This window comes from Bos mutus, chromosome 27 (genome assembly GCF_027580195.1).
Source record: "Bos mutus isolate GX-2022 chromosome 27, NWIPB_WYAK_1.1, whole genome shotgun sequence".
NCBI lineage: Eukaryota > Metazoa > Chordata > Mammalia > Artiodactyla > Bovidae > Bos > Bos mutus.
The window spans coordinates 25377546-25389770 of record NC_091643.1 but is presented as its reverse complement, the minus strand read 5'-3'; the positions used below and the strand labels follow the sequence as shown (position 1 = coordinate 25389770).

The 12225-nt window shown below is 34.6% G+C and overlaps 1 protein-coding gene across 6 annotated transcripts in view; it reads right to left on the bottom strand.

Annotated features, from left to right (window-relative positions):
• MICU3 (mitochondrial calcium uptake family member 3) overlaps positions 1 to 12225 on the bottom strand; it is a 93231-nt gene that overhangs the window by 27559 nt on the left and 53447 nt on the right. For all 6 annotated transcript variants that reach the window (XM_070364354.1, XM_070364356.1, XM_070364352.1 and 3 more), the window contains 4 exons: positions 11762 to 11840; positions 8269 to 8316; positions 4933 to 5015; positions 1469 to 1540 (listed from right to left, as the gene is read on the bottom strand). In XM_070364354.1, the coding sequence (XP_070220455.1) occupies positions 1469 to 1540; positions 4933 to 5015; positions 8269 to 8316; positions 11762 to 11840 (282 nt within the window). The remainder of the gene's footprint in view (positions 1 to 1468; positions 1541 to 4932; positions 5016 to 8268; positions 8317 to 11761; positions 11841 to 12225) is intronic.

Below are 12225 nucleotides of genomic sequence, written 5' to 3'. Positions count from 1 at the left end.
TTAGTAAAGGTTACTGATTAGAATAGGATTGTTACTTTACTGGAAGATCCATAAGTCTTTTCTGGAATTAGTATAAATAAACAAACAATTAAGTATGTATTCATTGAAACACTATCTACTTTATCATTGAGGTATACCAAAAGATTTATTAACATAATTCAACCTCCTAAATGATATTTTATCAACAACTTGCCTATCCAGTCAATCATTGGCAATCCATGAAAGTTAAAATAATTGTTTACTCTTTTAGTATATTATCAGTAGAGAGTGTCTTCTACAAGTGTCTTCCATAATTTATTGGGGAGGTTAAAAAAATACTGATAAATATACCATAGTCAAATATTCTGAGAAATAATACACATTCATAATCCTGATAATCTGCTTTTATTAATATAAATACACACTTTGTAAATCTACTGGGATGAAAATGACACCCATCTGCTACAGATAACCCATGTTTAAAAAAACCTAATATATATGCTTGTAACAGTGAAAAAAATAAAAAGTGTTGCAACTCTTTGAAGTTAATTATTTGATTTCCAGATAAACCAATTAAACTATTTCACAGGGCCACTAATTTGCAAATGGAACAATTATCAATTACATACTAACAAAATTCACCATGTTTCTACTATCTAAGTACCAGAGGAAGAAATATGATACAGTGGGTAAAAGTATAGGTTTTGGAGTTGGCCAGCCATGGGTTCAAATCTTGGCTTTGGCATTTAATAGGGAATTTTGGACAAGATACTAACCTTTCCAAGTGTCAGTTTTCTCATCTATAACTATAGATAATAACAGAACTGTTTGGTAGATTAAAAGAGAAAATGCATGCAAAGCGTCTAATATAATGCCTCATACTAAAGTCTTAGTACCTGTCTGTTATTTTTATTAAGTGAACCTAGGATGTTGTCAGGCTGAAATATTTACTTGGGACAAGCAAAAAGAAAACTAGAAGGAAAATGGAGGGAAATGTTGCTTAACTCTACCTTCAAAGTAAAATGAAACATTACTCTTCCCAGAAGAAGAATCTATAATACATCTTTCTATGAATGCAAAGAAACATATTATTTCCTTGTTTTTGCTTCAATGTTCATATTATTATAGTACCACTAAATTTACTCACATGTATAATTAAATCTTTGCAATTCACCTTTAAATTTTTATATGCATAATGATCTGTATTAACCTATTATATGATATACCCTTCAAATCTCATGGATAACAACAATATGGATGAAAATGATTTAATGAACATGGTTATGGATACACATGTTTAATATCAATACTTGATATAAATATTGATATCAAAGCATATAAATACTGAAGTTTTTCTACATAAGAACTTTAGAAAGTTTTCAAGAAACAGACAGATCCAAAGTTACAGGCTTTAATTGCTATTTCTCAACATGAATAAAATAATTCTTACCTAGAAAACCCACCTGAAACCATTATAAATTATTCTTACCAGCATTGCACGCTTTTCTTCATCTCCTTTAGTTTCTCTCTTTTCATTTTTTTTCCTGAATATTTCTTGAAGCTGAAAAGAAAACCAATCAAAAATCAAACACCTGATAAGAGTTTCTGGGAACCTATCTAATACCCCATGCAAGATATATTCTAAGAACAAAGAAAATAATTAGCTTCATATACACCAAGAACATTAAAACTAGTATGAATACATTTTCTGATACCAGTTTTTTTCCTAAGAAAAAGTTTTAGGTCCAGCATATAGTTTTACTTTATGATAGTATCTCCTACAGTTTAACTTTATTGCTAAGACACAAAGACATGGAGCCTGTGGCATATACATAAAAAGAGATGAAGCCTACTGAGGAATAAAGGACACTGGACCAGAAGTCAGGGGTCTAGGCTTGAGCCTATCTTCTGTCATGGATGGGGGACAGGTCCTCACTGGGCTCCAATTTGCTCATACATGAACTGAAGATGGACTGAATGACCTCTAAGGTCTCTTTCAGGTAATGGTAGGAACATGGGCTCTGCATGTCTAACCTTTTGAGCAAGTTACTCTAATCATTTAAGGCTTGTTTTCTATATGGGGAATATGAATAATTTCTTACCTTAAAGCAATATTTTTTTTCCTCTAGCTTTACTGAGATACATTTTTTTCCTCTAGCTTTACTGAGATATTTTTTTCCTCTAGCTTTACTGAGATATAATTGATAGGTCTTATACAAATAATGTTGTGCAGAGTAGACATTACAAGTAATTACTTAGCACAAGCACATTGCCTGTTCCAGTATTCCTGCCTGGGAAATTTCATGAACAGAGGAGCCTGGTGGGCTACAGTCCATGGGGTCAGAAAAGAGTCAGACACAGCAACTGAGCACACATACTCTGTTATACATGGCATTATTTCCTGTTTAAAATCTTCTTTTACACATGGAAGCTTAATTTTATCTTTATCTCAGTTTTCTGGTGAGGTCCCTGTTCTTGTCTGTGTAATTTGAACCGCTATCTCAATTCTTTTACTTCACTTAGTATGGCTAGAGCTGAAATTCAAAATGTATTCTCTCCCAAGATATATAATAACAATTTAAAACTACAGTACAAACAGTAAATTATTTTATTAACACATATATTCCATACTTTATCTTAATGAAAAGTTTTTCTTTTTAGCAAGCATTATTAATATTCGCTTTATAAACAGGCAGGAGGATCATAGATTTTACAAATCTATTTTACAAGTCTACAAGTAACTCTGCCCAACTCCACCTCTGCTTTTAGGAACTCCTAGCTGTTGATGTGCGTGCGTGCTAAGTCACTTCAGTCATGTGCAACTCTGTGCGATGCTATGGACTGCAACCTGCCAGACTCCTCTATCCATGGGATTCTCCAGGCAAGAATACTGGAGTGGGTTGCCATTTCCTCCTGCAGGGGATCTCACCAACCCAGGATTGAACCCTAGTCTCTTACATCTCCTGCATTGGCAGGTGGGTTCTTTACCACTAGCACCACCTTGGAAGCCCTTAGCCATTTACAAACAACAACAAACAATAAAACAGTATGGCCACTGCAGAGTAGACCATTGCTTTAAAGGAAGAGCAACTTTTTTAAGAGTGTAGAGTAGAAACAAACTGAAATTCTACAAGAATGTTTTACCTCCCACCTCCACAAACAGACAGGAATCCCACACACATCTACACAGGCAGCTTCCAATGCACTGAGTTCCAAAAGGTAACCTTTAAGACAGTGGGGTGGAACTTGGCCGTGTTTCCATAGAAAGTCTGTTGAAGGCTGTTTCAATTACAAGGCCCATTCTTAAAGTCCTAAAGTACAGCTGAACACTATCATGACAGAGCTCTAGTGAACTAAGTCTGCCCATCTTAGGATGTTAGCAACATCTCTCTACTGCAACGAAACTCCCCACCTCCGCACCATCGTGAGCAGCACTACAGTAAGCGATCCTTTGTGGGCCCAGCTCCCCAGACTTGCTCAGGGGCTGTACTTGGCCAAGGGCTACACAGAAGCCTTTTGACAGATCCCAGTAATTAGTTCCCTGCTTCCTTTTGAGCAGCTGCTAATTTGTTCTGGTGAGGATTTCCCTCTCGCCTCTTTCCTACCATGGGAAAAAATGATTTCATAATTTCTCTTCTGTGCTCCAGCCTCTGAAGAAAATACTAAGCTATCTAAGAGGTTTTCCAAGGGATTTTTATTGGCTTGTTACAAAGGAAAAACAGAAAATGAAATGGCTATTTATGTTATTTTCTGCTTCTCTTTTTGCTAAGAGAGTAGAGGTAAATATTGAGTTGCACAAAAAGGCTAAAGCTAGACCTTGTTACTGGGAGGAGTAAACCAATGTTAATCTCTGTTTTGGAGAAAATCAGAAAAGGCATTTTGCTACAGACATAGATATAGGATACATGGGTAAAAAGAGAGAAATTCCAGAAGGAGGGGGTGGTTAAGATGAGTGAGTAGCTGATGATGCTGCCAGACCAGCACCAACATGGGACCAGTCAGATAAGAAAGCCTGAAAGACAAATACCAAGAACACGCTTATCAGCCCTTGGTCAAAGACAAGGGAAGGCAATGGGAGAATGGGCTAAGACTGGAATACAAGGCAGGAACGAGTGGAAGAGAAAAAAAATATTGTAAATCCTTTAAAGAAAAGGAAGGGAAGTTCCCACAGGCAGGCAACGAGCTGCCTATGGCTGGGTGGCTGATATGACAGGGTCTGGGCGTGTGTAACAGCCCAGGATTGCCTGTCTCTCACTCCGTGGAAAATATGCATTTCAAACCTCCAGAATATGTGTAAACAATTATAATCATCTTCATGTGTGTGTGTGCTCAGTCACTAAATCATGGATGACTCTCTTGAGATCCTATGGACTGTAACCACTAGGTTCCTCTGTCCATGGGATTTTTCAGGCAAGAATACCACAGTGAGTTGCCATTTTCTTCTCCAGGGGATCTTCCCACCCAGGGATCAAACCTGTGTCTCCTGCACTGACAGGTGGATTCTTTATCACTGAGCCACCTCAGAAGCCCTATAATCATCTTTATACACTGAATAGATTTATATAGTGTAAAAATAATTCAAAATAAAGTACATGAGTATAATATACTGTATTAAGGTAAAAGCATAATACTTTTACTCTTTTTTCAACAATGTGCTGTGCTTAGTCACTCAGTCGTGTCTGACTCTTTGCGACTCCATGAACTGTAGCCTGCCAGGCTCCTCTGTCCATGGGGATTCTCTAGGCAAGAATTCTGGAGTGGGTTGCCCTCCTCCAGAGGATCTTCCCAACCCAGGGATCAGACCCAAGTCTCTGGCATTGCAGGTGGATTCTTTACTGTTTGAGCCACCAGCGGAGCCCTTTTTCTACAGTGGTATTCTAAATAATGCAAAAACATAAAAAATATAAGTAAGCAATATATGTATTGATAAAATGTAACCAATAATATACATACCACCAAAAACTCCTTTTTATCCACCATCTCATTGCCATCTGTGTCAAACATGTTGAAAGCTATTCTAAAACCTGCATGTGGCTCTGCCAGACAAAAACAGGAAAGTATTTGTGAAATGGAAAAATGTTTTCAAAGTTCAAAATCCACATTAGTTGTAAACAACTCATATTCTGTGCAGAAATGCTTTAACCAAGAAATTAAAAGCAACATGTTACTATTAGTTAACTATAATAAAAGCTATAGGTAAGTATATATACTTCTGCTTCATATATTAGCACACTTAGTAACACAGTTGATAATACACTTGAAATCTACTTGTGTGATACTTGCTGCATATCATTAACAGTAAAATCTGATTACCTTCCTTCCAAAAATAAATATTCTTTCTTTTCCAAAGTCTGTCAGTTTGTTTGAAAAGAAAATATCATCTCAGTACATTTGAAATATTTTTAATATGTCAGCTAGTTAGAGCAGAAGAAAAAAAAAATACAACACAATGGACCAGCCTAAAATCCTGGGGAAATTATAACAGAATGACCCACACAAAAAAAAGTCAGGCATGAGAGATTACATACTTGGGGTTGAACTTCCAGAGGCTTCAAATACAGAAATATAAAATAAAAAGGACTTGAATAATTAATTCCTTATTTCCCCCAAATACAAGGAAAAACTGCTTTTCTGAGAAAGACTTTCATACACTATGAACTGCTGTAATTGTATGAAAATTATAATAAGATTCAATACCTCTTCTCCTTCCACTTCTAAAGCAAAAAGAAGAATGCTTGGACAGAAGAAAACTTGAACGCATCCTTCAAAGCAGATCTCAGTGTACGTGCCTTTTTCAAAACATTTGACCTGTTTTGAGATGACTGGCAAAAAGTTTAAAAAGGGACCTCCCACAGGTACATTTGCCACTACGTGTTTTGAAATTGTGAACCCAGCAAAGCGAAGCACATAGACTTGCTTTCTTAACCAGTAATACCTGTCTCTGAAAATAATGGAAATGAAAGCCTTTTATGCAAGTTCATTTTTTGCATGTATTTTAGGAATCTAAACTTACTTTCATTCTCATTCACTTGAGGAAGAAATAAAAAGTTACACCATCTCCAATGACCAAGGTTTAAGCTTTAAAAAGATCTTGAAGATACACACAGAAAGAAGTCCTCACAAGCATTGTTTGGAAGGGAAAATAAAGTCAAAGTAATAAAAAGTAAAGGTCGGGGGGGGAGGTTGGAAACTATAGACAGCTAACATGGATTATCTAGCTCACTTCCTGTGTGCTTAGTCATTCAGTTGTGTCCGACTCTTTTCGACCCCATGGACTATAACCCGTCAGGCTCCTCTGCCCATAGAGATTCTCCAGGCAAGAATACGGGAGTGGGTTGCCATGCCCTCCCACAGCAGGGATCTTCCCAACCCAGGCATCGAACCCAGATCTCTCACATTGCAGGCAGATTCTTTACCATCTGACCCACCAGGAAAGCCCAAGAATACTGGATTGGGTAGCCTATCCCTTTTCCAAAGGATCTGCCCGACCCAGGAATTGAACGGGGGTCTCCTGCATTGCAAGCCGATTCTTTACCCACTGAGCTACCAGGGAAGACCCAACCAACACCCATAATTACAGAAAAGTTAGGGTCTTTGAGTGCTGTGACTTCATTTGGAATTCAGAACTCATCTTAGAAAAAGAGTTTAAATTGAAAAATTATAATTAAATAACACCCATAATGTTTTTTGTTTTTTTTGTGTGTGTGTGTTAAGAGTCACAGCACTCAAATATCCTAACTTTTCTGTAGCAAGCAAAAACCACTATATGGGATTTTTTCTAACATGCTAAAACCAATCCTGTCCAAACTTAACATGTGGTTTTCCTCACCAGTTTTGTTTTACTTGTACCTACCACTATGCTGGTTCAGAGACTTATAACTTCTAATTTTGCATCCAAAGTTGTTCTAGCTAACAAGATAACTTTGGAACAAGTCTCTGAGATACTCCTTGGCACCCACTCCTCTAATTTCCATGGTGGCATTCATCCTTGACTGGACTCAAAATCCATGGCTTTCCAGTCTGGAACGTCCTCAGGCAGTATTATAATTAATACTTACTTTTCTTCAGTCATTTTAAATGATTTTGAGCCAGGAGAAAAAAAGCAAGGAAAAAAAAAAAGGCAGTAATTTTTGAAACACACATGTGTGCACACATACACAACACATTTCCCAAACTTCCGGTGACAGAACTCCAACATAACATTATCCATCACTAAATTCAGAATAAAACAGTGGCTGTGTTATCTTCCAATCATAGAAGTACAGGAATTTTAAGACTGGTTTCTAATGATGCAGTTTTATTGATGTTCTTTTTTCCAACACATCTCCATAAATATCCACAATTGGAAATTCCAATAGTCACTTTCTTGTGTTCATTTGCCAGTTAGTTTCTGAGAGGCTACCATGCACCTGACACTGTTCTTAATACAGAAATGAACAAAAAAGATAAAATCTTTGCTATTGTGGACCCACACAGACAAAAACATGTAAACCAATAAACAAATACTTTCAAGTAGTTTCCATGCTATGAAGAAAATACAACACTGGACAGGGAGAAAAAGGGAGAGGTAGAAGAGGGAGCTATATTAAGGAGAGTGGTTAAGTAGGGCTTCCCTAAGCTTTCATGTTTCAAAGAAAACCTGAATTATTTTTATTATTCGGAGGATCTTGAGGAAAAGCATTGATGGTAGCAGGAACAGAAAGTACAAATGAGACTTCAGGGATTTAAAATGTCAGATAGATGGTTGGAGCACAGTGAACTACAGGGTGTAAGTTCCCCCATTAAATGCAATGAAACTTAACACTTTAGTAAACTCTTCATATATTTCAAAAGAATTGCTGCATATGAAAAGAACAGAACAATGAAGCTGGTGGAGGATGTATGATGGGTCTCCTGATAGACTCAGTAGTTAAAAGACTCATTCTTTCACACTAATCTTGCAGAAAATGTGATTTGAATGAATGTAGCAGAAAATTTACAAATTATTACCCGTCCTTACCTTTAGGCTCCCACATAGATTAAACCACAAGGATTGATGTAGGATATTAAATTCTTAATTTATGAGCATTTTATTACTATACCATAAGCCGTAATCATATTTATGGTTTTGACACTTGACAGTACTATTCTTAGCATTTTCCACTGGCATTTAGACATGAATTTTGCAAGACAGCGTGGATAGAACTAAACTGATTTTCAAAGTATGAGAATCTAAAAAAAGATTTATTTCCCAAGGTTATGCTTGAGAAAGAAAACTGCATCAGAAATAGATTTAAGGAGTACACTTACTTGTTAAAATACATAAAAGAAAAAGATACTCTGTGTAAGAAATCACACCTAGAAGAAAAATAGTATTAGTTATGCTGTATATAAAATATTTCTTTCATATTTATCAAGTAAAATATTATTCTTATAATAGCTGTAAGTAATAGTTACAAAAAATTCAGACTTTAAAGAAGATGCTAAATATTGTTTTAAATGAGACCAAACTATTACCATAAGATCAGAGCAAAAGAAGCAAGAAATAAATTTTACTTTGTTTCATATGCCCTCTTAGAAACAAAATTCACATTAATGCTTCCAGATATATTGACACAAAAGCAAAATTATTAATAATATTTACATATAGCTGTAAATTTTAAACGTGTTGCTAGAGCTTTCAATATATGAATCTAATTAAAGATTAGAAGGTTGAAAATGGTTAACTCTGTGAAGTGCTTAATGACATCTTAGACCTCCTTGAATAAAACATTTAGATATTCTTGCTTAGAGATTTGACTGCTGTATTGCATTCAAAAAACACAACTCTATAGCTATTACTTTTCTGCCTTTAAGTTATCATTCATTATTCTTGACACATTTCATGCTTCTATTAAGTCTAAGAAATTTTAATTAAATGGCTTACACTTTCTGCATATTGCATCCTGAGTTCTCTGTAATCTCATAATTATAAACTTTAAAAGGAGTTTGTTAAGTAAATAAAAATATACATTCTGTTACTCAAATTCTTGCTTTTGAATGATAACACCCAAAACTAGAATTAATGGCTTAATTGATTTTCCAAGCAGATCCTGAGAAAATTAAAATCAGGAATAAGGCAATAATACTTATCCAGATATGAGACAGTTCTCATGTTTGGTAAAACAGTATAAAAATGATCAGATCGTGAACCTTAAAACTCCACTTTACCTGATGCTCTTTGAGGCTATCCTCTTTGTTACAGAACAAAGAAAAGAGGAGGCACTGTCAGGCGGTCTGTCAGGAGAGGTGAAGGCACTGAGCTAGGAGGCCTGAAAGCATTCCCGTCTTTTGTTTATACTAGAATATTGTGACCTATAGACATAGTTCTGGTTGATTGCCATGAATGTTATGGGAGAAAGATTCTGGAATGGTCAACGTGTATAAAGATACAATACCTAGATTCCATAGGGATCCCTCAAAAAAAAAAAAAAGAATTGGAAATGGGCTCTGTAGCTCCACAATCCAGTCTCATTGACTGTTGTTCTAACTGATGTGGGGGAATACACAAGAGATGCCGGTTAGTGAAAAGAAGTTCAATGCCTGCTGTACATCTTTTAATTGATAATCAACACAAGAGTCCCCTCAGTGAAGGATTACTTAACAGTAGGTACCTTGATCATGAGTACTACAGTAGACACTTGTTGGAAGTAAGGAGTTTTTGAGGTGGTGTCATCCACAGCAGAGAAAAACAAAGTGAGAAGCTCATGATAAAATTTAATAAAAATGGTCAAGGAGAAGAGAAAATACTACTAAACATGAACTGTAGATTCATGCTTTTAATTACAAAAATGGAGAATCATAGACTAATCTTTCAATTTGTTTTAAGGTCACCCAGAGTCAAAAATAAAATAACAGTAAATGCTAAGCATATAGTAAACTTGTGATCTTTAGAAAAAGAGGATAAGAAAGATGCCAACTAGGTTTCCTTTAAAAGTTCAATTTAAAAAATTCTAAGGGAAGTTCCTTTAAAAGCACCACAGTGTTTAGTTCCTATATCCTGATACATTACAGCTGGCTATTATAACTAAGTCTGTGTAATTCATGTTTCCATAAATGTTACATACCAATTAAATTTTTGTAAAACTAACATTTTCTTGCTGGGTTGTATTTTAAGCTGATAGAATTCTTTGTAAGTTAGTCTTCAACAGCTCTAAAAACTTAAAGATTCCTCTTCCACCTAATCTCTTTATTAAAAAACAAGACTATAACTTTACTTTACCTAACCCAATGGTTCTAAAACTTGGGTACATGGATTACCTTGATAATCCCATCACTATGACATAGATCTGCACTGTTCTACAGGGTAGCCACTGACCACACAGGGCTACTTAAATTTAGAAATAATTAAAAGTAAATAAAATTTAAAATTCAATTCCTCAGATACAGTAGCCCCATTTCAGGTTCTTCATAGCCACAACTGACTCAAGGCTATGGACTCTAGGGATATGGACATTCCAGCCACTGTAGACAGTTCTATGGGATAGCATTGAATACATTACCTTCCCTGAAAAAAATATACAAATCTGCACACAACTTAAGTAGGATTAGGACTTGCCTAAACCTATAGCTTCCAGATTTAAGCCTCCCTTTAACTAAAAAGAATTTCCTTCTTCCATCCATTTATCTTTCTTAGATTGTATTTGATCCAATTTTATTTTCCCATGAGAGGTATCAAGGAAATACTTTTTACATTCACCAATTTACCCCATTCTTCTGAGCTTTGAACTTTCTTGATCCTATCATTCCACTCTAAGATTTGAATGGCAATCTTTAACACAACTTCCAGAAAAAAATTTCTAAGAACTTTAAAGATATTGTAGCCCAGACTTCACAAAGATGTATAAACCCTAGTTATGAAAAGCCTACAATTAAAGATAAGGTGTCTCCTCCATCCAGAGTCCATGAGATCCAGGTACAAGCAATTTGAGTTTCTAATTCTACTTAGATAAACATATATGACTTATAATTACTCTTTTAAAGTATTTATCTTCATGTTAAATATATTATTTTCAAACCAGTATTGGTTAAAAGTGATAGAAAAGAAAAAGGTAAGTTTATATAATTGCTTTATATTTTTATTTTGTATATTCTTGTATTTGAATATAAAAATATATATTTCTAAGAAACATTCCTTGCTAAGATTAAAAGAAATTATATTGATTAGTTTCTACTATAAATATTTATAAAAAGTACACTGTAAAAGAAAATTGCAATAACAGCTATATAATTTGATTGCAAGGACATACATGAATTAATGAGTTATATAGATGTGGGTAATACAGTAAGTTGAAACAATTGGATTTTGCAGTGAGTTTTGTCTTTAAAAAATGCTCAAATTGTACAGCCAAAAGATATATCCAATAAGCTTTTCATACTGATTAAATTTAAGAAAATCTGTAATCCCCTGGAAGTAAACGGAAAGAAGAAAAAATAGATTTGGAAATCAGTATTTCTGAACAATGCTTTCTGTAGGTAGATATAATACTTCTCAATATGGTTAAAAAAGGGTTTTTTTAAACTGTTAAAGTTCACTTTGTTGGAAGATATGAATAATGTATCATAAATAAAGTAACCTTAACCTCACTATCAAGAAACATTCATTATTAATATTTTGGTATTTTTCTTTTTAGTTTTTTTCTCTCTGTACACAGACAAATATATAACTGTAAAATTATTTAAGCATGAGGAAAATATACATGTATAAATAGTATAAGCAATACAGTGTCAGTACTAAAATACATAAATACTAAAGTTAACTTACCTTTTTCTTTAAGATTTCGAAATAGCTTTGATGATCCTTTCCAAACTGGTGGTGTTTCTGATAGCATTTGATTTAATTCCTGTTATATAAAGTATCATTATACTGATTAACATAACACATATATAACATAATATATAACATAGTATATATCATTATACTAATAAACAGGTAAGCCACTATTTATAAAATAGACCAAAAATATTTAAATGCCAATGCAAAAAAAATTCTCTGCTTAGAAGACCTCAGATAATGGCTGTATTTATACTACTATCTCTGTGGTCCATTTAACAGTAAAACCCAATGACCAAAAGTGTAAAAGTAAAAATGAGTGATAAAGATGCTACATTAAATTCAATTAGAGCTACAAAAAATTTCAGATAAATGTATTAATTGGGGATATATAGTACTTTTGCCTGGAAAATCCCATGGACAGAGGAGCCTGGTAGGCTGCAGTCCATGAGGTT